This window comes from Mirounga leonina, unplaced genomic scaffold, assembly GCF_011800145.1.
Source record: "Mirounga leonina isolate KUSES-001 unplaced genomic scaffold, KU_Mleo_1.0 Mir_101595, whole genome shotgun sequence".
Classification (NCBI taxonomy): domain Eukaryota; kingdom Metazoa; phylum Chordata; class Mammalia; order Carnivora; family Phocidae; genus Mirounga; species Mirounga leonina.
In genome coordinates this window covers 3,007,703-3,033,674 of record NW_023270158.1, presented here as the reverse complement: position 1 = coordinate 3,033,674, position 25,972 = coordinate 3,007,703, and the positions used below count along the sequence as shown (strand labels likewise).

Sequence of the window (25,972 nt, the reverse complement as noted above, 5' to 3'; positions counted from 1 at the left end):
GCACAGACAGAAACAGTGACTATACCTTTTTTCCTGCCAAAAAGATTACTGTTATCTATTGTTTCAAAAAATGTGAATATAGATATCTGTATCTTCTATAAACAAGGAAACAAAACCCCAATTTAGAAACTCCAGACATAAAAGATAAACTAAGGGATAACTCTCAGATTTACAAGACGACGAGGTTTCCTCAATTATCAATATTTCAAGCATATAAAATATGATCAGATTTAAATTCACTTTTTCAGGAATGTGTCTCAGTAGCCAAAGGAAGAAAAAAGTCACTAAGAGCCAAAGCAAACACATATGTACTGTCCTTACACTGCTGTCTACCACTGAAGAGTGGTCCCAACACCATTTCTCCTCTCTGATGTTCTATTAATGTTTCCATATTTCTCCTCATCCTCCACTCTGATGTCTGATGTCAACTGCAGCTCTGTCTTACTCGCTCTCCCTCTTCTACTAGCTTCTACTGATCTAAAAACTGTGAAGCTTGGGGCACCTGGGTGGCTCAGTCGTTAAGCGTCTCCCTTCGGCTCAGGTCATGATCCCAGGATCCTGGGATCGAGCCCCGCATCGGGCTCCCTGCTCGGCGGGAAGCCTGCTTCTCCATCTCCCACTCCCCCTGCTTGTGTTCCCTCTCTTACTGTCTCTCTCTCTGTCAAATAACAAAATCTATTAAAAACAACAACAACAACAACAACAAACAAACCGTGAAGCCAAAAAGCAGCTCTAAGACAGGATAAAACAGACCATAAGCACTGCTTACCTAAAGCCTCAAGCCTCATTAAAATCACCGTGAGCATTTCCTTTTCCTACTCTAGATTTCATCCCTCAGGCGTCTTACTTTTGGGTGTCCACCTTGTCATGATAGTAAATTTCAGTGTTACCTTTGAACCACATTTCCTTCTCTCCAAAACTACTGCCCTCTATTCCTTATCATCTTGCAACAACTGGGCCATATCCACACAAACCACTTCTTGTCAGGCGACCTGCCAGAAGCAGCCACCGTCTTCCAGCGCTAATAAACACAGAAACTGAGAGTCTCCCAGCCGCACTGCATGCTCCAAGCAGGCCCTTCATGACAAGTGAATTCACCCCTATTCTAAGCTTCAAATCTGAAGGAAAAGGAAATTGTGGGTTGGGCTTCAGGTTGTGGGATTTTATTTCTAGTCAGGGACAGGATAGAAGGGGCATTAAAGCAGAAATTAAACAAACACTACCTGGATCTTGGTCTTGCTTTGAGACTGTTGGAATCCTTAGAAGTGGCTGAAACAAAGATTAGTTGTTGTTTACTTGGCTTTCATTTCTGCAGTTGAACAGGTTTATAAGCAATACCTGGGCTAGTAGAGAACAAACATTATCAACAGGTAAATGTGAGGTACAGGTGTCCCTGTGGAGAACTTGACCGCCTCCACATTTTCATTATTTTGTAATTTTATTTCTAAAGCTAAAGGCACAATTTAAAGGAAGGAGAAACCAATATTTTTTTCCTTTTGTTAGAGTACTAAGGAGCTATTCTCAAATCTACGTTGACGAATGAAGAAATTCCAGTCTAAAAAGACAACCCTCTCAAGGGGTTATCTACTTGTATAATAGTGGGTTCAGACCTGTGGTTTTCTTGGTCTATCATGATAGCCTAGTAATTGATTTTGAACCAGCTTCCCCTGAAAGCTAAGAAGAAATCTATCAGGTTACATATTTCAAGATTTTTTAAAAATACACTACCAGAGCAGCATGACCACAAGAAATCAAAGCTCCCACAAGTTGAAATAAGCTACACAGATTCTCCTGTAAGAAAATATTCTTGTGTCCTATGTCTCTGTGACCAAATCATACACAGGATATTACAGAGTGAAATCATTAAAATATTTTATCAACCATATGACTTTTCCTTATCAAATGTAAATCATGAACTAACTTGCTCAGTATTGACACCCATGAAGCCTACTTTCCCATCACAGTTGCTGGGAGTAATTAGAAACATTTACAAAAAGATTAATCCTTTTTTATGTTTTCAGTACCCTACGAAAGACAACTTTAGAAACCATTAGTTATGCTAAGCTGCAAATTTTTCATCATAAAATGTCATAAAAATCCATAGAAAAAGTGCTACTCTAACTAGGAACAAGGAGAATATAGTTTGTATACTGTTTGCACAAATTCTTCCAAACATTTTCTTATGTCTCAGTGAATTATCCCACCCCTTTTTACATTGCTCCTAAAGATAAAAACCCTCCTTGGGATGAAGCAGCCTGAATTGACGATGGTCATTAAAATCCATGGGTTAGATAAGCAGGAGAGGAAAGGGGAGCTAAAAATGCTAACAAGGCACAAAGCAAACTAGCAATATATATTCCCTTAGATATGGTCAGCTGCCGAAAAGATGCATTTATCCCAAAATAAGAATTTTGGTTTGGTGTAGTGAGAACACAGGCATCTTTCAACTTCAATCCATCAAAATGCTGCCAGAGCCCTGAAAAGCATGGGAGGCCCAAGGAGTTTGAGCCCTGTCCTGCCCATTCTCATGCATCCACATCTGCAGGGATATGTGGCTCCCCCCGCCACCCCTGACCCCAAAAACCCCAGGCAGCAAAGGAAAGGGGCCTAAGGGGAGCCCATCCTGCAGTCAAGCAGGTTGCCGTGGGGCTGAGTGAACAGGGTGACCAGACTCACCACAAAGCTGGGGGCCACCCTCTGGGCAGGCTGCCCACAACTGGCTCTGAACCCCTCTTCTCCCTCAGGCGACACTGCTTTCCAGAAATATATGGGTCGGGAAAGTCTCGGCCACATTAAAATAAAAGTCTGGTTCCCCAAATCAGACCACGGGGGTGACCGTTAATTCCTTTGTCAACAGCCATTATCTCTGTCTTTTTGCTGGGGTGAGAATGGGTGTGGAAGGAGTGGAAAACCCTGGAGGGGAGAGATAGACATACAGACAGATGGGGTGTGGGGGAATGGATAAGCAGTGGAGACCCAGACAGGTGTCCTGAGGCCTACATGTCCCTCCTGGCCACAACCGTAACTATTATGATTCTGAGCCTCAGTTTCCTCGTCTACAGAATGAAGATAGTAAAAATGTGGCCCCTTTCTCATGAGGAGAGAGGTGAAAGTACTTTGAAAACTAACTATATTTTAGAATTGCAAAATATTACTGTTGGAGAGTGCTCCTAATTTTTCAAGCTTAGAAACCTGGATTCTAAATTTAGTTCCCATTAGGACAGCAAAGGAGGTACAGGTGGGAGCAGGTAATGGAAGCAGAAAACTGTTCTACCCTGTAAGACCATGGGGTGATAGCTGGCAACGGGGCAGCTGCTAGAATCACCAACGGTGTCTGAAGACTACAGTGTGAGGGTCAACAGGCCTAATCCCCTCAGCATGACTTACAGACATCAAGAAAAAGATCACCATTGTACAGTGTGCCCTGTTGAATTAGGCTGGAATATGATGTTAGCTAAGGAATCTATTAGACTCCACTAATATGTACACTTTCAGCATTTAAAAGGGTAAGGGCATATTAAAAAATATGTGACAAGGAATTACCCCCATTCCCTGACAACAGTCCCACCACAACATCATCTTCATCACCATTACTATTACCATTATTATCATCATTATTACCACCCATTGTGGAAGAGCAGGGCAGGGAGATATTTCTCCTGCCATCTGCAAAAATATATCCCAGGCAGATCTTGATAAGTCCCTACAGGTTTCGGATCACAAAAAACTAGAGAACACTATTCCAGTTAAGTCTTCCATCAGCCTCCAAGCCGCTGAAAGTCAGACTCAGCATTTGGGGCATGTGAGTATCTGCAAAAACGGCCAGGGCATGTTGTACTGGAATCCAGGCAGAAGCCAGTGGGGAGATCACAGCTTCTCATTTAGCTGGGAAGAGGGAAGAAGAATGACAACTTCCTAGAACACCCCGGGCATGTCATCTTTGCAGCAAACTGAAATAGGATAAAAAGGCAAGCCTGAAGTTTAATTCTCTAAAAGGCAGCACTCAACTGAGGTGAAATGTCCGTGTGGCATGGACAGACATTCAGAGTTAGAAACCACCACGTTGGGCACCTGGGTGGCTCAGTTGGTTAAGCGACTGCCTTCGGCTCGGGTCATGATCCTGGAGTCCCGGGATCGAGTCCCCCATCGGGCTCCCTGCTCAGCGGGGAGTCTGTTTCTCCCTCTGACCTTCCCCCCTCTCGTGCTCTCTCTTTCTCATTCTCTCTCTGAAATAAATAAATAAAATCTTTAAAAAAAAAAAAGAAACCACCACGTTGAAACTCTAGTGTCTCACACTAGAAATCCAAACATGCCCCAGGAAAGGGGGTATTAAATAGGTTTTCAGATGAAGGATTCCCTCATATCCACTCCAGAAAGGGGCAGCAGTAGGAAAAATGAATCAGAAGCTACATAGCATGTTCCCATGCAGAATGAAACAAATGCAGATGTGCTTTGCACACCGTGGCACACCCTCGTAGCATTTGTCTGGTGACCCCATTCCCCTGTCAGTGAAGGAATATTAAAAATGAAGCTCATGCTTCAGAGAACACACAATGCTCATGGGAAAAACAGCAAGTTATTAGCCTAAAAGGCTGTTGGAAAAGCACCAATTTAACTCTCCAAGTTCAACTAGCTTTTATTAACACCGTTAACATGAAGTTTACAAAAACAGAGGTGCATCCACTTTAGCTCCAGAAATTAGAGGTGGAAAGAACTTACCTCAGGCATTTGTCCTGACATGGGATAAGAGGGCAAGCCTAAAGTCTAATTCTCTAACAAGCCAGCAATCCATTTGTCTTTACATAAACTGAGCATTTCTCCCTATGATGAAGGAACCCAAACTAGGCTTGAGAATTCCGACCACTTTTGGAGGCATGGTTGATCTACAGTCTCAATTTTCCAATTCTTTTTTTTTTTTTAAGATTTTATTTATTTATTAGAGAGAGAGAGAATGAGAGAGAGCACATGAGAGGGGGGAGGGTCAGAGGGAGAAGCAGACTCCCTGCCGAGCAGAGAGCCCGATGCGGGACTCGATCCCAGGACTCCAGGATCATGACCTGAGCCGAAGGCAGTCGCTTAACCAGCTAAGCCACCCAGGCGCCCTCAATTTTCCAATTCTTAACATCATCTCCTAAAGGCAGGGGTTCCCCAAATAGGCCACACATCAGAATCACCTGGGGTGCTGCCTAAACACACAGAATCTTCAACCTCATCACCGAAATCAATCATATATTCTCATTCATATTCATGTTCTCTCTCTCTCTCTCTCCCCTCCTCCTTCTATCTTCCCCCGCCCCTCTCTCTCTTTTAAACCTTGAATGAACTTAGTGTTTGGGAAATGCTGTACTATAGCATAAGGCTCAATGTTATACTGATTCCTTTGTTCCAACTTTAAACAAATAAGCCTGGGATGATAGCTAGCTAACCAAAACAAACATGATTTACTTATTAAATATTATGAAAGATAACAATGAGAGAATGCAGCAACTTCTTCCACATCCTCACAACTGGAGCTCCAAAGAGTAATGCCCTCCCTAGCCAGTTTGCTTTCAACTAGGTTCAGCTTGGTTCAATGATGGCTCCCATCAAGAGAGCTGAGGACACAGGCCTGGCCCTCTCCACAGTTCACAGACACAGTTCCAACTCTTCAAGAACATGGGCAAACACAACTTTTCTTTTTCTCCTTGGAATCCACTCCCTGTATAAGCACATTTACTTGCCTTCCTGGTGGTGAAGTCTAATGAAAACATTTGAGATTTTTGCTCTGGAAATGGAAAAGTTCAACTGTGGGCCTCCAGTTGATCTACCAATCAGCTCCTTACTCTACACAGAAACCACAATGGCTTACTGAAATCTCAAATCCAAGCCTTCCCAATTTCACAGTAAAAGTAACAATGAAACTCTAACTTCAAACTGCGTGATCCTATCAGTGAAACCTAAATTCAGAACTTAAAAATAAAAAACACTCTCTTCTCATACCTGAAAAGAGGGAAGTGGTAAAAAGCAACCAAAAGACTTCCTTAGAATAAAACACAAGGCGCCCAGCGTGAGGCCCGGAAGAGACCCCAGTCCGTCGTGAGCTAGGGTTACCGCGGAAAAGAAGCCACTGCACCCCACAGCCACGTGGGGTGGGTGTGGGGCGGGGTTCGTTGGTCCAGGAGAAGGACACTATGGACCCCCGAGGGCCAGCACCCCCCCAGCCTTTCCAGCGGCCTAAGGAAACTGGTCGTGTCCGCCATCGGAAGACGAGGCGGGAGCGCAATGAGGCCCTGATGGGCAGCCGCCAGCCATTGACCCGTCAGGATCCTCCTGTGACCAGTCAGGATCCCTCTGTGGTCCCTACTGCTCCCAAGCTTGTGGTCATAACCCAGGGCCGGCTGAGCCGGGAGCACTGGGGTCTCTTCAACCATGAGGAGAAATCTCTTGACGTGGCATGGCTGCTTAGCTGTGAGTCCCTGGAGCCAGGCACCCCTTCACTCCCCACCAAACCCTCCCCGAGCCCAAGGTGGGCCCAAGAACCAGCCCCACAGTCAAGGGGCAAGGAGAACCAGGTGCCTAGAGGCTCCGGCCCAGGCCCACCCAGTCCCCCAGAGCTCCGTGGCTGGGGGCAGCTGCTGGAGGAGCTGCAGCGCCAGCTGATTCTGCCACAGGCCTTCCCCAGGAGGAACCTAGTGCAAGAAGCCAGGGATGCCACTGTGGGCACCTTACAGACCTCACCGTGGTGCTCCGTGGCTGCCAGCCACCCTTACCAGGGACCAAGCCTGGGGGCCCTGAAAGCCGAAGGATGACACCCTCCTGCATCAACAGCCCTGAGCCAGCCCCAGGGGAGGGGAGGCAGAGGAGGCAACAGAGGACAAAGATGCTCACGTTTGCCATGCCTCACACCTGCAGCACTCCCATGGTGCACAGGGTGAGCCTGGCAGCGCCAAAAGGTGCTGGCCACCCCCCGTGCCCTTGCTGCCTTCGCCATCCGGGGCAGCCTGGGGCCCCCCAACAGCCTTTGACCTGCTGAAAAGCATCTGGCTGGTAGCCACGCTGCCCCCTCCGCGGCCCTGGGGGGTCCGGCCCCAACAGCCCATGCCTCAGCCACCATCACCCTTGTTGCCCAGAACCTCTACCCTGGACTGGAGCCCCAGCCCCCCTGCCCGACTGCCCAGCCTCTCCTGGGTGGTGGCCCAGAGCAGCCCAGAGGCCTGGTCCTTTCCACCCATGGGACTGTACTGAGGGGGCTGAGACTGGGCTGGGGGCACCCCTAATCACCTCAAAAAAGTACCTTCTACATGGTCAAAAAATAAATACAAGGCAAATATTTAGAGAGAAACTTACACTACCACCTATTTTCTACTCACTGAAACTACTGGGTTTTTTAAATTAGAAATAATGACATAAAAATATATTAAAATGGTTTTCTCTTACCTGGATCCTCAGACATATCCTTTGGTAAGGCTTCATCCGCAGTACTTTTCAAAGCTAGACGTATTTTATTTTGTTCTAGACGTGTTTTGTTTTGTTCTTAAACAACAAGAGAAAGAAAGGAGAAAAAAAAACTGTAAAATTTTATGTCTGAGGCACATTACATTAAAACAAAGAATCCAGGCCACCTGGGTGGCTCAGTCGTTAAGCGTCTGCCTTCGGCTCAGGTCATGATCCCGGGGTCCTGGGATCGAGCCCCTCATTGGGCTCCCTGCTCAGCGGGAAGCCTGCTTCTCCCTCTCCCACTCCCCCTGCTTGTGTTCCCGCTCTCTCTCTGTGTCTCTGCCAAATAAATAAATAAAATCTTTTTTAAAAAAAAATAAAACAAAGAATCCCTAGTCGTCACTTATGAAAATGGTGTTATAAACCTCTACAGGTTGGTACAGCACTTAGTAAAACAATAAAGACCCCCTAAAGTATGGAAATAGGTTCTCATCCCACAAGGAACAAAGCAGTATTTCCAATTTTCAACAGAGAGCACCTCTAGTGGCTATGAGGAATATTACCAGAAAGTATGAGAAATTTCCCCCTTTCATTCCTGACAGCCAGACCAATGACATCAGAATCTCTCTGGGAGTGAGATGCAGCCTTCAGTATTTTTAGACCTCACCTGGTTATTCCAATGTGCAATCAAGGCTTAGACTCACTAGTAAAGACCGTGATCAGAGTACACACTACTGCAAAAAATGTCTAGTTCTGCCTGCCTCTCCTGAGCAAATATTTAAATAGAGAGCAAGCAATTATTGTTTCCGAATGGAAAACTTATTTTTCATGTTTAATTCCTGTACAAAGCAGCAACAATGGCAGGTCTCGACAATAAACCTGAAATAGCTTCCCTGATTTTTAGTCCCTTCAGATAAGCCTCTCATTCATGGGTAGTAAATCAGTATCAAATAATAAAAAGAATACTGGCTTGAGACTTAGAAAATCTTTGTTCTTATCTCCATTCTTTTTATTATTAAACAAATGATTCACACTGCCTGCACTTCGGTTTACTCATCTCTGCGTTTTAGGTGATAAAACATACTAGCCCCCATTCAGTTTTGTGAGAACCGAGTAAGACAATGAATGAGGAAGGACCTGGTAGATTAATATAAAGAATTATATGGAGTGGTGTTGGCGGGGGGAGGGGGGTCAGGGGGGTAGACATCCAACTGTTCTTCTAAATATTCCTAGGCCAACTCATCTCTGTGCTTCATGGTAGCTCTAACACGGAAAACTGTGCTGTACTGCTTCTCACTTGCCCAGTAAGACAGACAAATGGTTGCTGGCTCCACGACACAGCCTCGCATCCACAAAGTCACAAGATAAATCCCAGGGACAGAAACTCTCTCCAGAAGATAACTTCCTCAAGGATTAGACCTGTGCACAAATATGCATTTATACTGATGTTCTGGAATCACATCTGCCAACCCAAGATGTTAAGCTCTCAATTCTTCCAGCTTCCAGTCATTTCCTAATTAGTGCAACCAAATCCCAATGTAAAGTGTCAGAGTAGTCTGAGGGTCAGCAGTGAGTAAGGGGCCAATGAGTTAGGGGGCTTTGGAAGCTCCTGTTACCATTTCAGAAATTACAGTTTTTTGACAACTATTTGAACTACTTAATCCATCCAAATGTGTTCATATACTGAACACTGTCCTCATATGCTCCAGAAGCCAGCCATTCCAAGAGAAGTAGATGAAGAAACACAGGTAGAATGTCCCTAAAGGAAGAAAACTCATTCTTTTCATACCTTGTTTGTCATCACTAGTCACATCTTGGGCTGGGACAGGAAAGTCAGCCATGTCTTTAATAGATAGCTTCTTGGAAAAGAAAAGTAAATAAATTATACAGGTTGAAGTGTAAATTAAGTTACATGTACATATGATGAAAATGCTTTAAAAACAACACATTTTGCCAATATTCCTGTCTTCAGTAAACTCTGACATTTAATACTACTTTATTTTATTAGATTCCTAGTGAGGTATAGGTTAACTTGTGTTGAAATTTTACATATGGGGCACCCGGCTGGCTCAGTCAGTAGAGTGCGTGACTCTTGATCTCAGGGTCCTGAGTTCGAGTCCCACACTGGGTGTAGAGATTACTTTAAAAATTTTTTACATTTTTTTAAAAAAAGAAAATTTACACGTGCAGAGAAAAAAAATGACGATTCAGATTTAGGCATATGTATAAGACTGCACAATAAATCTGAATCTGGTGTGGGATTCAGCCAGAGAATTGTGTAACATTTGCCCATTCTGCCAAAAACAAACTTGCACTTTATGTACTTTTTCACAAGCAGAGAGAGGTTCTGACAAGTGGCCCCATAATGTAGATATTTGCCAAAATCTGTTATGCAGAGAGTGTTCAACCCTGATTCAAACAGCCCCTTGTCAAGGAATAAGAAAAATGAGCAGAACAAAATTTTCTCCTAACTCAATTAGGGGAAGTCTTCACTAATACTAATAAGAAAGAATACTCAAATTGATCACATATTGGTCACTTAAAATTCTATTTAAGGGGCGCCTGGGTGGCTCAGTCATTAAGCGTCTGCCTTCAACTCAGGTCATGATCCCAGGGTCCTGGGATCGAGTCCCACATCGGGCTCCCTGCTCGGCAGGAAGCCTGCTTCTCCCTCTCCCACTCTCCCTGTTTGTGTTCCCTCTTTTGCTGTCTCTCTCTCTGTTAACAAATAAATAAAATCTTAAAAAATAATAATAATAATAAAATCCTATTTAAAATCTACTTACTATAAATTTATTTCTTACAAAGTCTTAATTAATATGCATTCTAAGACCTCTGATAAAAGAATATATATTAATATTTACTATATATATATAAATTCTGGAAAGATACATAAAAATTGAAGGGTGACTGGGTAGATGGGGGAAAGGATGGGAGGAGGACTTGTCACTATATGCCTTTTGATATTCTTTTAATTTTAAACATATTCAGAAAATCAAACAAACCTTAAAGGAAATAAGGTAAATCCTGGAGCCATCTAGTGCTCCAGAAGGTTAACTGGTTTGCCTCTCAGAATCTGAACAACCCCAGTGAGATAAGCAATATTTCTGTTTTTCAACTGTTTCAAAGAACGGAATTCAGTACTGCTTGGTGGTAACCTGATCTAGGATTTAACAATCCTCAGGCAGGTGATTCTTGGCATTACCATGAAGCCTCCAGATATAATTTCCTATTCAAAGTCTACTATCTCCAATAGAACAGAGAATGTATCTTAACAGTGCCTTTCTTTCATTTGCTTCTCCCACCTGGACTATAACTAGATCCCTAGTAAAAGAAAATGATTTAGGAGTAGAAAATATAAATAAAAAGTCATCCCCAAAAAAGCACCTTTGAAAGAAATTTTTAAAACCTAAATAAATAGAAAGGCATCCCATGCTCATGGGTCAGTAGACTCAATATTGTTAAGGTGGCAATACTCCCCCAAATTCATCTACAGATTCAGTGCAATCCTTCTTCACTTTTTTGCAGAATTTGAACAGCTTGTCCTAAATCTCATAAAGAAATGCAAAGGACCCAGAATAGTGAAAGTATTCTTAAAAAAGAACAACAAAAAAAACAAAGTTGAAGGACTCAGACTTTCCAATTTCAAACCTCACCACAAAGTTATAGTCATCAAGACAGGGTGGTACTAGCATTATGAGAGACATCCAGATCAATGGAATAGAACTGAGAATCCATAAATAAGCCCTTACATTTACAGTCAACTGATTTTCAACAAAGGTGCAAGACAATTCAATGGGGGAAAATTGTCTTTTAATAAATGATTCTGAAATAACTGGATATCCATACACAGAGGAATGAAGGTGGGGGCGCCTGGGTGGCACAATCTGTTAAGCATCCAACTCTTGGCTTTGGTTCATATCATGATCTCAGGGTCATGAGATCAAGCCCTCCATCAGGCTCCACACTCAGCACAGAGTCTGCTTAAGACACTCTCTCTCCCTCTTCCTCCCTGCCCCTCCCACCCCCGGCTCTCTTTCTCTCTCTCTAAAATAAATAAATATATCTTTGACATTAAAAAAAAGGATGGGGGCACCTGGGTGGCTCAGTCATTAAGCGTCTGCCTTCGGCTCAGGTCATGATCCCAGGGTCCTGGGATCGAGCCCCGCATTGGGCTCCCTGCTCCGCGGGAAGCCTGCTTCTCCCTCTCCCACTCCCCCTGCTTGTGTTCCCTCTCTGTCTCTCCCTCTGTCAAAAAATTAAAAAAAAAAAAAAAAGGATGAAGGTGGACCTCTTCCTCGTGGCATACACAATAATTTACTCAAACTAGATCACAGACCTAAATATAAGATCTAAAACTATACAACTCTTAGAAGACCACAGAGGAGTAAATATTCATGATCTTCTGTTAGGCAATGGTTTCTTAGATATGACACCAAAAGCACAAGCAACAAAAGAAGAAAAGAGACAAACTGGACCTTGTTAAAATAAAAGACATTTGTGTTACAGAGGTCACTATCAAGAAAGGAAAAAGAGGGGATGCCTGGGTGGCTCAGTCAGTTGGGTGTCTGCCTTCAGCTCGGTCATGGTCCCAGGGTCCTGGGATCAAGTCCCACTTCGGGCTCCTTGCTCAGCGGGGAGCCTACTTCTCCCTCTGCCTGCCATTCCCCCTGCTTGTGCTCTCTCTCTCTGATAAATAAATAAAATCTTTAAAAAAATAAAATAAAGCATTGAATTAAAAAAAAGAAGAAAGGAAAAAGAGGGGTGCCTGAGTGGCTCAGTCGGTTGGGCACCTGCCTTCAGCTTGGGTCATGATCCTGGGGTCCTGGGATCGAGCCCCATATCGGGCTCCCTGCTCAGCAGGGAGTCTGCTTCTCCCTCTCCCTCTGCTGCTCCCCTGCTCGTGCTCTCTCTCTCTCTCTCTCTCTCTGTCAAATAAATAAATAAAATCTTTAAAAAAAAAAAAAGAAAGGAAAAAGAAAAACCAAAGAAAGAAAATACTTGCAAATTATATATTGAATAAGGGACTTATATTCAGAATATATAAAGAATATTTACAACTCAATAATAACCCAATTTATAAAATGACAAAAGATTTGAATAGACATCTCACCAAAGAAGATATACAAATAGCAAATAAGCACAAGAAAAGATGCTCAACATCAGTAGTCATTAGGAAACTTAACTCAAAACCACAATGGGATACCAACCACTTCACTCCCACTAGAATGGCTAAAATAAAAACCACAAACAATAACAAGTATTTTTTAAAGGATTTTATTTATTTATTTTAGAGAGAAAGAGAGAGAGGGGAGAGAGACAAGCAGACTTGCACTAAGCATGGAGCCCCACGTGGGGCTCAATCCCAGGACCCTGAGATCATGACCTGAGCCAAAACCAGGAGTCGGCTGCTTAACTGACTGAGCCACCTGGGCGCCCCCAAAACAAGTGTTAACAAGGATATGGAACAATTGGACCCCTCATACATTACTGGTAGAGGAATGTAAAATGCTGCAGGTGCTTAGGAAAGCAGTTTGGTAGTACCTCAAAAAGTTAAGCACAAGTTACAATATGACACACAGCTCCACTCCAGGTAAACACCCAAGAGAATTGAAAACATTGTGCTCACAAAAAAATTGCTACATGAATGTTCACAACAGCATTTTTTCTCTCACAACTCCAAAGTGGGAACAAGCCAAATGTCCATCAACTGAAGAACAGACAGACAAAATGTGGCAGATCCACACAATGGAATACTACTCAGCAATAAAAAGGAATGAGCACTGATACATGCTAGAACATGAATGAACTTTGAAACATTATACTAGGGGCACCCGGCTGGCTCAGTCCATTAAGCATCTGCCTTCAGCTCAGGTCATGATCCTGGAGTTCCAGGATCAAGGCCCACATCAGGCTCCCTGTTCAGCAAGGAGTCTGCTTCTCCCTCTGCCCTTTACCCTGCTTGTGCTCACTCACGCTCTCTCTCAAATAAATTTTTTAAAAAATGAAACATTATATTAAACGAAAGAAAGCATCACCAAAAAAAACCCCCATAATATTCTATGATTCTATACGAAATATCCACAATAGGCAAATTCGGAGACAGAAAATAGATTACTGATCACCAGAGGCTGGGGGGAAGGGAGGACAGTCAATGAGTGCTAATGAGTACAGGCTTTCTTTTCTGGAGTGATGAAAAATGTTCTAAAATAAGACTATACTGATGGTTGCACAACTCTGTTAATACACTAAAAACCATTGGATTGTATACTTCAGTTGAGTATAGTATATGAATTATATTTTAGTAAAGCTGTTTACAAAAGAAAGAAATCTAGTAATCTAAGAAGCACTGCTAAAGAGGACTTTACCTGAAATTATAATCTTTAATTCTTGAAGGAAACAAGTACATGGTTACAGCTTTGCTGTCTAGAGATCTGATCTGTACTGCTGAGCAAAGTTCTCATGACCTGAATCAGCTACAGCTTCATTCACAACACAAACACCTATATGGAGTCATCCCTCACAGGACTAGTACCAAGATCTATTTAAATCCCAGGTATGCATTCATGAGAGATTAAAAGATTGGTAGAAAGAACAATGAATAAAATAGAAGAAAATGAAATATTTAATCATTAGCTACTAAAATTTGACCTACACTTCTTGAATGGCCAAAGCCTCAATTAACCTCATTACTTAGTCCTTGAATTCTGTATATTATTACATGATTATGTAAAAGCACCCCACCCTAGAATATAACAATTTTGTGCAGAAAGAGTTGTTGTTGTGGTTGTTGCTGTTGTTGTTGTCGTTGTTGTTGTTTTGCTTTCTTGTTTGGACAGGGCAAAGCAAAGACTTTTAACTACCACCAACCTCCATCAAAAGAGCCAGTTTAAAGTATACAGAAGTATCTAACATAAAACTAGCTGCACATCACATCCATAAAGGTGAATATCCATAATGTCATCAAGGACATCAGAGTGTGCGTGTGTTTAAAAGTATCTCCATTTACAGACTTCACAGCCAACTGTATATTGGCTCCTTTCCTTTTAGACAGATGATAAATGACTACATGGGAGAAAGCAACACAAGCCAGTAATTAATTTCTCTAAAACACAGCATTATTTGTTTCTGTTGGAAGGGCAAAGGCCACCTGATACCGTGGCAAGTTGAAACATAACATTTATCGAGAAAATAAGAATTTATGACATTTTTCAATAAATCAACCTCATAATTTTACACAAGCAAGGGGACCCACAGCAAACAAACAAACAAAAACAGGGCAACTGCATAAGTCTCCAGACATTGCCAGCAGCCCCAGAGTATACAGAGGGTCGGGAAAAGTGGCTAATTACTGTTATCTGTTTTCAGTCGTACACATTCTTAAAAAAAAGAAATTTAAAAACCTAAAACTCTTCAAATGCACATCTATCACTCTTCCTGATGTCACTTTATACCTATTTCCCATGAGTAGAAATCTGCTAAGGAAAGTAACAGAGGCTCTGACTCAAAGAAAGAGTAGGAGAGAGGCCAAGAGAGGTGTTATCAGAGGGAACACTGCAGAATCAGGCTGATTCCATCACAGAGGAACAGAGGACGTCATTGCAACACAGACTATATGCATGAGAGCCCCATGGAAAAAAATAAATAATCACACACAGTGGCAAGAAATGAAAGAAATGGCCCTGTATCCTGCGTCTGACTTCCATCATCTTGCAACAATTTTAACCAGGGTCAGGGGACTATAATAGCAGCCTATGAGTAAAACGCCATTTATTACACATTTCCAGACTTTTTTTTAGGATGGGAACAGCAGGTATCATAAGGTGTCATCACAGCAATCATAACAGTGATAATGATGATGAAGAGTGTGCTGACCTTAACAATAACCATAATGACTCCTATTTATTGATGCATACCTAAGGACCACTAAGCATGTGGCTAGGACCTTACATCAGTAGCCCAACATTGTAGGAATTCTACAGATACCTCTTGGGGATAATCCAAATCAGTCTTCATTTGGTCCCAACACTAAAAAACCCTGAGGGAGAAGGCAGCTTTGATTGTATTTTGAGATCCTCTTACACAGTTCTCAAACTTCCTCTTACAACTATTCTGGGTCCATAAGACCTTGTTCATAACTCAGCTACTAAAAATACTTTCCTACATTTACTTCAAAATTAAAGCTTGGTTAAAATAAACAACTTGCCTAGCATTTTTCTGGCTTACTTTGTCTACACCTACATTTCACCCCTAGAAGGTCAAGAGACTACTTTGCTTATTTCACTAAATCTAGTTCTAAGAAGAAAAGAAAAAAAGTAATTATAGATATATCTGGTGTCTAGATTTGAAAGGCTGAGCCCCAACATAAGGACTTGGCATGAAGAGAAAATGTTATGAAAGTGGATTTTCTAGAGTTTGTAAAGAACACAGGCTAATGGATTTTAATTCCACACACATCCTTATTTATTAACATATGAAGATCTTTTACCTCCATCCGATTCAAGTCACGGGGTTGTTGGTTTGCAGGCATTGACTCAGAATAAGAATCAAATAGTGTGCACTCCCGCTTGGGCTTAGGAAAGGCTAAGAAGAAACAAAAATACATAAGAATATATACTATATTCACAGCAGGCATTGTTTCCTATCAGCTCTTCTGTGCTTAGGAAATATAACAACAAAATCTGCTAGCACCAATACACTACTTATGGCAGTAATCACGCCAAGGTATTATTTTAAGTTCTTCACATACACAACCTACTATTTCTATCATCCCCATTTTACATGTTATGAAATTAAGGAGCAGGGAAGTTAAGCAACTTACTCAAGGTCATATAGCTGGTAAATGCAAGACCAGGGACTTGAACTGTCAGCATTTACGTTGTAACATAGTAGTAACCTTCACTATCACAATACTTTACATTTTAACTATGCTACTAGCATTAATTTCTAAATGGCAGTAACTGGTGATAGTTTTAATGCTATAAACATTAAGTAAGGAAATACTTCATTTTAGCTATTATTGTTTGAAATAGACATGATCTTTTAATGATAGGGGACCAAGAAAACTTTATAAAATACTCTTTTCTTTTGGTTAGCAGAAATAACAAAAATAAGAGCACAAGTTCTTGCTGATTTACAACAAGGAAAGAAGAATCACATTTTGGGTTTCTTCTAACAGAACAGTGACAGAAGCTGCTATGTTAGCTGGGTAGCTGAGTGGATTATGCTACTTGGTAAACTAATACTCAACACACCATTTCTGAGAAGCAGATTCTGTTTCACCACTTTGTCTCAAAGTAATTAAGAAAGAAATGTCTCAACAACCAGGAAATTGGTCAATATCTCAAGGAGGAAAAAGCAGATCATGGTAGACAATAACCAGAAGCTACAAATTTGTCAAGACCAGATATTAAGAAATCAAAATTTTAATGCCACGTTTAAACAATTTTTGAATCAAATGTTAAAAATGGATTGGCATTATTTTTAATCCTTTCTCACCCTCCCACCCCCACCAGAGTTTGAAATGCCACCTTGCCTCTGCAGTAAAGTACTGGCCACTAACAGCTACCATATGCAGTTCAGTATAAGCACCTTAAATTGTTCGTTTGCTTACTTTGGTCTGAATTTCACTGATATTGAGTAAGGATAGGGTTAAGATATAGGCAGGGAGAGATAGGGGGCCCTTGACTAGGCTCTGAAAGAGTGAACAAGAGATAAGGGAGTAGACCAGGCCATCTGGCCCCTGATGTGAGGGAATATTTTTCTTTGGCGGCTACAGTGTAATCACAGAAATTGACCAAACCTCAAAGAAGTCAGTCCTTAAGGGTGTTACCAATAGTCCCTGCTCAGACCAAGATGGCCCAAGAATCTCAAGGCCACAAGCTCCCTAGGTCAAGTTTTCAATAAAAGACCAGCCTAAAACCCCTCAGTGGCAACCCATTCAGGACCCCTCTCATTCTGAGAGCTTTTTATTTCCTTTCTGCTCTCACCTTACTTAATAAACTTTCACTTCACCCCTTTGTGTCTGAGAGGTCATTCTTCGACTCTATGAGACAAGAACCCTGCGATCCTGCAACAATATCAAGTAGGGCAAATCTCGGGCCCTGGCAATTTTTCTGACTATACCACGTAGTCTCATTTCCTTGGTAAAAACTCAGCAAAACACCTTTCCAAGTACCATTCCACAATCCGGCCACACAAGCAGGTTTAAGATTTCTGCTTCTAGTTTACCAATCAGTGATTTGACTAGAATTATTACATGACTTAAGCTTTATCATGAGAGGGTCTTGCTACAGAGAAACCTAACACTTTCCAAACCTACAAATGCCATTGTTAACTGCTAAATTTCTCTCTAGCCTGTCCCCATCTCTCCAACTCCACTGTTACCTCCCTAGTGCCAGCCCCCTGTGGATCTAACTGGACTGCTGCCATAACCTGGTCTTTGAGTTTGCACCCTTGCTCCTCAAAACCTGCTCTCCAATCAGCAACCAGCACAATCCTCTCCGACAGCAACTCTGTGGCACTTCCCTGCTTAAAACCCATCAACGTCATTGCCCATGGTTTGTTCCGTACCTTCCTCTTCAGCCTCATCCCCAGCCCCTCCAGCTCTAGCTCCTAGCACTCCAGATGCTGTGGCCTGAACTTTCCATGCCTCCCGTGCTCCAAGTCCCCTCTGAGGGCCTCTGCAGCATACCCGCTGCCCCCTCTGCCCAGAGCCTACTCTTGCCCCCTTCTTCACCTACATAGCCCTTAGCTCATCCTTCACATCTTAGCTCAAATATTTAAGGAAGTCTTCCCCAAGGTCATACACCCTCTTGCTGCAGCTATGCTTCTCCACAGCACCTATCACTGCCTCTAATTACAAGTACACGAGTTTACTGAACATCGATCCTCTAACTGCCGGCAAGTTCCATGACGGTAAAAATGCTGTTCTATACAGCATTCTGACCAGTGAGAGTAACACAGTGCTCACACAATTATTTTTAACAAACTCTACAGTAAAAATCTATACCACAATCCACCCAGTCACCTAGACAGGAAAATATCAAAGGCCCATGGGTAAGCTACCAAGTAATCCAACTTTTCCTTCCAACTGTGTCCTTTAATTTCCACTATTAGGGAAAAAATCAGATACAACAATTTGTTTCATTATTTTATTGAAAACAAGCTTGTATAATTGTAAATGCAAGATGGTATCAACCAAATTTATACTCTTCACCAATCTTATTGAAAACTGGATTAGATTTTTTTTAAGACTGAATGTAGATCAGAAAAAAAAATGCAACAAAAGGTAAGCTTTTAAAAAAGCCAAGTGGGATACCATAAAAATGAACCCCCAAAATGAACAGAATCACTCATATATGCAGTCTAAAAGTACAAAGAAAACCTAGACAGTTCTGGCCATTTTCTTGAGCTATATACAAAAATAAACATGAGTGATAAACATTAAAAAGTTAACTGTTAAACCCTCAGGGTTTGCCTAAAATATACCATCACTGAGTTTGATGGAGTTTTATGAGGTCTCTAATGGTTTTTGTTAGAACTGTGTAATTATTATTTAAGATGAATCCCACAAGCTCTGGAAACGATGTGCAGTTTTGTTTAATTGAAGGGTATGTGATGAATTCTCCAGTTGTTTCTGTCTAAATGCATGCTGACAGCCTCCACAAAAGATCAGGAACAAACAAGGGGCTTCATTCCAAACGAAAGGAAGATGCCTCTTGACTGGCACTCTGTTTTACAGACTCCCCGCTACTGCATAAGCAAGGCAAAAGCAGCCACTTGCAGCAGTGAAGGAATCAAAGGAGGCTACTTGTCTTCTGTTAACACACTTTTTGCACAGGGCTTTCAGATTTTTTTTAAATTTTATCAGTAGCTTTTGAAACAATCCATGAAATACTTGGATACCTACAAAGTGACCCCTCAAACAAGGAGTCATGACACCTGGCAGAGGTTCCATGGCCACAGGACATCAGAACAGTACAACAGCATTCATCAAAACCCAAAGACAGAAAGCTAAGTGTGGGTTGGGGAAATAAGGTTACCACAATAAGATGCCCAGGCCTCACAATAGGAAACAGTGACAGTATTAAATATAACTAAATAGTCCTGGAGCAGACCTTTGCCCTCTGGTCAGCTGTTCATCCCCATGAAAGAGACAAAGCTCCATGTGGCCCTGCTCCCAGGAGAAGGGGCTCCTGGATGACCTGATACTGACTTGGTTATGAAAGCTACACCCTTGCCAAGATAGCCCCAAGGATGTTAGCTCTTCTTTGCCTCAATCCAGGAGGAACAGAGAGAAAAAGATGGTGAGATAGACACCAAAGTAGAAACAGAGCTGTATGCCATGCTGCCCAATTGCAAACTGGTTCCTGGGGACCCACGAGGGTCGCCCCCAGCCTAGAAGGAAGGGTAGCAGCAGGCTGGAGTTACATCCTGCTGCAGTCAGAAAGCAGCTGCTATTTGCAAAGTCTAAGCTCTGAAATTAGTAGTAGCGTCTACTGCCTGAACTCTCCCCTTCATACATTTTATGGAGGCATTTAGGGAAGATCCCAGAACGGGTCACTCTCCCCCCAACATGTTTACCTGCCACTGGCAGTGGCCACACACTTGGTCTCTTCCCTTTGGTTGAGCTTTGGCCCACTCACTACCAAATACAGAAAATGACAGACTTTTTATTTAAGAGTCAGAGACCCCAAGACTGACTTAGATAATTCACAGGCCACTTTAAATCTAGTGTTGTTATGAGGGGACAAGACATGAGAAACTAGGGCCTTTTTCAAATCTAAACACGAAATGTGTACTCTGTTAAAGACTATTCAGTTTCTTTAGACATTGCTCCTTCTTGCCAACAATCATCCATAACTAGAGTTCTCATGTTTTTAAGAGGCCTTCCCTAAAAACTGAGAAAGCTTATTGACAGCACCAACTGTTTCTGGACCCTTTCAATGGAAGCTATACTTCTCTGAGTAACAGACATCGTTATCAGTGCCCACTGCCTTTGAAAAGGGCAAGAGACACTTAATCTTCCAAAAGAATTGATACAAATGTTAGACTCACCATGACTCTTTCTTATTGAAAGGGTATGGGGGTAATAGCTTTATTAAGGAGAAAGACAAAGAGTTGTAGTCCAACCTTGTGGTGTGCCAAATGTTCTGTATCTCTATCTGATTGCAGTTACATAGATGTATACAGATGTAAAAATTTTTCAAGGGAACATTAAGATCACAGCACTTTGTACATTTCCTGGCATGTAATTTTTTAACTTCATCAGGTATAAGAGTTCCATTCCATTCCATTGCCCCAGGCCACTTGGGGACACTAGGATGTACCTAAAGATGCCAAGTCAGCACTTGGCTCTACAGGAAGATCTTTCTCTTCATTTTATATCAGCTAGGAGGTTCAGTACTTGCCTACTCCACAATTTTCATGAAAGGGTAAGTGACTGGTTCAAATCCATCCAGAGAACAATAGAATGGGAATAACAGATGACTCACACTTAACCCATATCATCCCTATTACTTATATCATAAGATATGAGAGTCTAATATCGGTTAAAGGACTTTAGACATAAAAGACTCCACAAAGTGCCTGGATACCACCTGAAGGCACAAAAAGTGCTTATAATAAGGCCTGGATGGAAAATGTCAAAGGTTTAGGACTTTGATGAGGCCTTACCTGCTTGCAGGTACTCTGGCTGCAGAGTCGGAGGCAGGCCCTCGGGTAGTGGGTAACCGTTTTTCCGAGCCACAATGAGATGAAATGCAGCACAGAACTCAGGCAGGGTCAGGGCTCCATCGCAGTCAGCATCACTAAGTTCCCTAAATATAACATGTCACAAGCACCTAACATGGGGCTTAGAGGAAAAGATACTCAGCCTCAAATATGCAAACATGAGGCACCTGGGTGGCGCAGTCCGTTAAGCATCCAACTCTTGGTTTCAGCTCAGGTCATGATCTCAGGGTCCTAAGATAGAGACCCATGTCGGGCTCTGTACTCAGCGCAGAGATTGCTTAAGACTCTCCCTCTCCCTTTGCCCCTGCCCCTTCCCCACCCCACCTGCATCTCTGCCCCTTCCCCACCCACCTCAAATTAAATAAATAAATAAATCTTTAAAAAAAAAGTATGCAAACACAACTCCCAGGCTCTCTGGTGGTGGCCCTGCAAAGTCTCCAAACTCCTATGAAATCTCAGGGAGCACTTGGAGGACGACGGCTGATCAACAGCGCTGGTACCAGCACCACTTCATAAACAAAACTTTACACTCTTCAGGTTCTCTGGCAGGTCTGTTTTACAGCACTGAGTACACAAGACAAGAAACTATAGCACAAAAAGGAAAATAAGGCTCAGGATTCATTAGTCAACAGTCATTCAGTAGTAAATGGGTGGTGTGAAGAGCTCCAGACCTGGTGCTCACAACAGTCAGAGTAAGGGCGGGCCTCAACCTTTTTACAGTTGTCCCAGCCATTATACAGTTACCCGAGCTCAGAAATGAGCACTTTATTTTTCAGCTTTAAGGAAGAACCCTGAACTTTTCAAGTCACATAAATGTTGTATCAAAGATTTGCTTGATAGGGCGCCTGGGTGGCTCAGTCGTTAAGCAGCTGCCTTCCGCTCAGGTCATGACCCCAGGGTCCTGGGATGGAGCCCCGCATCGGGCTCCCTGCTCCACGGGGAGTCTGCTTCTCCCTCTCCCACTCCCCCTTGCTTGTGTTCCCTCTCTCGCTCTCTCTCTGCCAAATAAATAAAATCTTTAAAAAAAATAATATTAGTAATAATAAATACTGGTCGAATTATGTTTTCAGATAAAACCAGCAACTTGGGAAGGCTGGAACCAGATAAGACAGAAAGGAAGAAAGTCTTGAAAAGGCTTATCTTTGCTTCAGTGTCTCCCACTAAAAGGCACAGACCTATTTACTCAGCACAAAAGAAACCTATTTGCCAAAGTAACTAAGATCAACCAGTCTCTTAGGTGTATAGAGACTATATACTTGTGCTGGGACAAGTAAAGAGATAGGATATAAAACCGTGCTGGAAAGCTATCACTATTTCAAAGAAGAAATATAGAAGGTAAGCTCCCTAACTTTCCTCTGGACCAATCACATTCTCCTCCCCTCCAATATTTAGAATACACCAGCCCTGAAAGCAGCTCCCCAGGGTGAGAAGTCAGGGAACTGTTTCAAACGCTGGGTGGAGAGAATACCATTCAGCTTTCATGGGTATGTCTCAACAAAAAGATAGAAAGCCTCATGCCAATAATGTTAAGACTGGGAATTCTGCCAAAACAGAGTGTCTTCTTTTCAAAATGATAATTCCTTTTTTCCCCCCTAGCTTTAAAATCTAATATAAGGCTTGTTGTAAAAAAAAAAAAAAAAAAAATGCCAGAATATATTGCTAAAGAACCTAAATCCAGCTCAGAATCCCAGATACACTGGCACGCACAAGTGTTACTGGAATAGTTTTCCAATAAAATGCACAAAACATGACAAGCAATTTTAAATCCTGCCACAATTTTTGTAAATCCTCGTGAAAAAAGTCTCATATAAATATTCCAATGTTTTAATTATATATTTATAGCAGCATGGTCTCCCCCCCAGGCTTGAGGAAGAAGAGCCCACACACAGCCGGGAGTTTACAGAGGCACCGAGCGTTCTCATAAACGCAAATGAGCCATCTGGACTGTCCTGGTACAGCCCTTCGGGAGCATGGGCTGCAGCCGGCGCAGCAGCAAGATGCAGTGCGCACCACAGCTGCAAGTCTGAACTAGGGCCCAGCCAAACTGATGAAGCTCAGAGGCAGCTAGAATAGTCAAATTTGACTTAATTCCAAAACATATGTGGACCTTCTTGTTCACCTGGCCTCATAAAATATTTTAAAGAAGAGTTTTTCAAGATCCTCTGGGTACCTGCATCATATCGAGTAGAAATATCTGAAAATGAAATTCACAAGATGGGAATGCTCATATGCCCACACAATTGTTTAGACAGGAAAGAGATCTAGAGGAGGATAATAATTGCAAAATTAATTTTTAAATAACAGCTAACAGATACAGTGCGCCACACACTGAACATTGTGCTTTTCATATAGTAACTTATATATAATATAATAACTTTTCATATAATAACTTATAATATATATAACAATATATATAATATAGTTATAATAACCTCACAGCAACAAAAGTCTTAAGTTCTATTCACTCTCTTCGTCTGTTAAAAAAAACATTCAAGGGGCCCCCGGGTGGCACAGTCAGTTAAGTGTCTGACTCTTGATTTCAGCTCAGGTCATGATCTTAGGGTCGTGAATTTGAGCCCGTGTCAGGCTCCATGCTCAGTGGGGAGTCGCTTGAGATTCTTTCCCTCTCTTTTGCCCCTCCCCATTTGTGCTCTCTAAAATAAATAAATAAATTCTTTTTAAAAAAACATTCAAGGGGTGCCTGGGTGGCTCAGTTGGTTAAGCATCTGCTTTCGGCTCAGGTCATAATCCCGGGGTCCTGGGATCAGCCCCGCGTCGGGCTCTCTGCTCAGCGGGGAGCCTGCTTCTCCCTCTCTCTCTGCCTGCCACTCCCCCTGCTTGTGCTCTCTCTCTCTCTCTGTCAAATAAATAATAAAATCTTTAAAAAGAAAACATTCAAAAGATAAAACTTTCAAAATGCAAAAGTAGGAGCTAAGGAATGGGTATGTAATGACACTATAATACTAATATGGCATTAATTATACTTACCATATGTAGGAGAGTTCTGGAATGGAAAGCTTTGATTTGGTGAAGAAGTTCTTGGCCACAGAACCTGCCAAGAGAGCCATTGTTTAAATAAATCATTAATTACTTATCTAGAGCAGCTTTTATATTTATATATAAATGAATCACCATTTTTTCATTCAGAATCCCTACCATATAACAACAAATGTAACATTTGTTCATCAAAGCAACTATAAATCCTATGGCTAAAAACAACATATGAACAGCTTTTAAAAGAATATATAAATTACAATAGGGCAAAAGAAACAATATCATAATACTTATTATGATATGTGAATCACATAAATTCCTTCTTCATTTTTCCAAAAATCTGCAAAAGTTTATTCAAAATTCAAAAGACAAATTTCAAAATTATTAAAGTAAAAATCTGTCAAGCACTTTTAATGAAAGGATGAGAAAGTAATATACAATCATGGTAGAAAACAGCAAAAAGAAAATTAACACCATTGATCTTATCACACAAAGACATGGTAAAGAGTCTGGTGAAATTTAAGATCTCTTGGTGGCTCTTTAAGAAACTTATCCAGGAACCTCTTGCTACTTTCTTTATCTATCACAAATTTACCAGTATCTATTGAAATCAGGTAATCATTCCATTTTACACGTTATATAGCTCCAAGTCCCAACTGCACTTAAAATGTTAGACTGATCCTTACTGAGATTGAAATTTTTTATGGTTTCAGCTCTAAGACCACAAATTCAAAATTCAAAGGCCTCAATTCTAACACAAAGTACAGTCAAATCCAAGCCTCAAGCTCTAAACTGATTAAGTCAAAAGCCTTTCCTTGGCAATCACAAGTCTTCTAACTGGTCTTAAAACAAGGGATTATAATGGACCCTAAAACAGATGTATTGTCCTTTGATTAAATTATTAAGGATCAAAGGCAAAATGCCCTATTAACCAATGAGCTTTGTCTCAAAAGCATCCTGGGAAATAATGCTGTCACAGGACTGCTGGCCATCAGTGAAGCTACCCTGTCAAACATTTATCAGAGATGTCTTAAGAGCCTATTTATCAGCTATTTTATAGATATAAAGACATTCTCCCCTCAACTCATTCTTCTTTTTCTCCCTTGATATCCTTTCTTCAAATTACACTAGGCCCAAACCCAAGCCAGAGACCCAGCCTGGCCTTCAGACAGTAGAGAGAGACTGTTCTGGCATGGTGTCCCAAAGAGATTAGGTAGGGCCCATCCGGAAGCCAACAGCTAACAAATTCAGTCGTGCCCTGGCTGTCGCCTGCCAGAGAAGGAAGCTGATGAGAAAGCCCAAGTGCTCCCTCCTTTGGTGCCGACAGATGTTTAATTAGTGAGGGGGAACCCTCACCCCAGCCCTAATCCCAGCCAACCTAGAAACCCCAACCCAGCCTCCTTTCCTTGCTCTCTCCAGCCATTTTCAGACCTGCTGGGAAGCTTTATATGGGGCAAAAGAGGGAGAGGTGAGGCTTAAAAAAGTTGTCAGCAATCAAACATCAAAATGTGGATTCAAACTTTCTATTACAAGGAGTCTCTCAGCCCAGTAAAAAACAGCTTTACATAGCATTGATGTATCAGTGATAAATATTAACACAATGAACAGATAAAATCTTTCAAAAATAAAGACCAATAACACAATACAAAAATGGGTAGAGCTATGACAGTTCACAGAAATAGATGCAACTGACCCTTTTTTTTTATTTAAGTAAACTCTACCCCAACATGGGACTCGAACTCATGACCCCAAAATCAAGAGTTGCATGCTCTTACCAATTAAGCCAGCCAGGTGCCCAACTGACTCTTAATCATTTACATATATAAAA

At 41.8% G+C, this 25,972-nt stretch overlaps 1 protein-coding gene and 1 pseudogene across 1 annotated transcript in view; one reads left to right on the top strand and one right to left on the bottom strand.

Annotated features, from left to right (window-relative positions):
* REPS2 (RALBP1 associated Eps domain containing 2) overlaps nucleotides 1–25,972 on the bottom strand; it is a 216,897-nt gene that overhangs the window by 83,655 nt on the left and 107,270 nt on the right. The window contains exons 7-12 of the mRNA XM_035000243.1: nucleotides 24,139–24,202; nucleotides 21,094–21,236; nucleotides 15,905–15,999; nucleotides 9,206–9,275; nucleotides 7,417–7,512; nucleotides 1,224–1,269 (exon numbers count right to left, since the gene is read on the bottom strand). Of these exons, the coding sequence (XP_034856134.1) occupies nucleotides 1,224–1,269; nucleotides 7,417–7,512; nucleotides 9,206–9,275; nucleotides 15,905–15,999; nucleotides 21,094–21,236; nucleotides 24,139–24,202 (514 nt within the window). The remainder of the gene's footprint in view (nucleotides 1–1,223; nucleotides 1,270–7,416; nucleotides 7,513–9,205; nucleotides 9,276–15,904; nucleotides 16,000–21,093; nucleotides 21,237–24,138; nucleotides 24,203–25,972) is intronic.
* LOC118007205 lies at nucleotides 6,171–7,281 on the top strand (annotated as a pseudogene).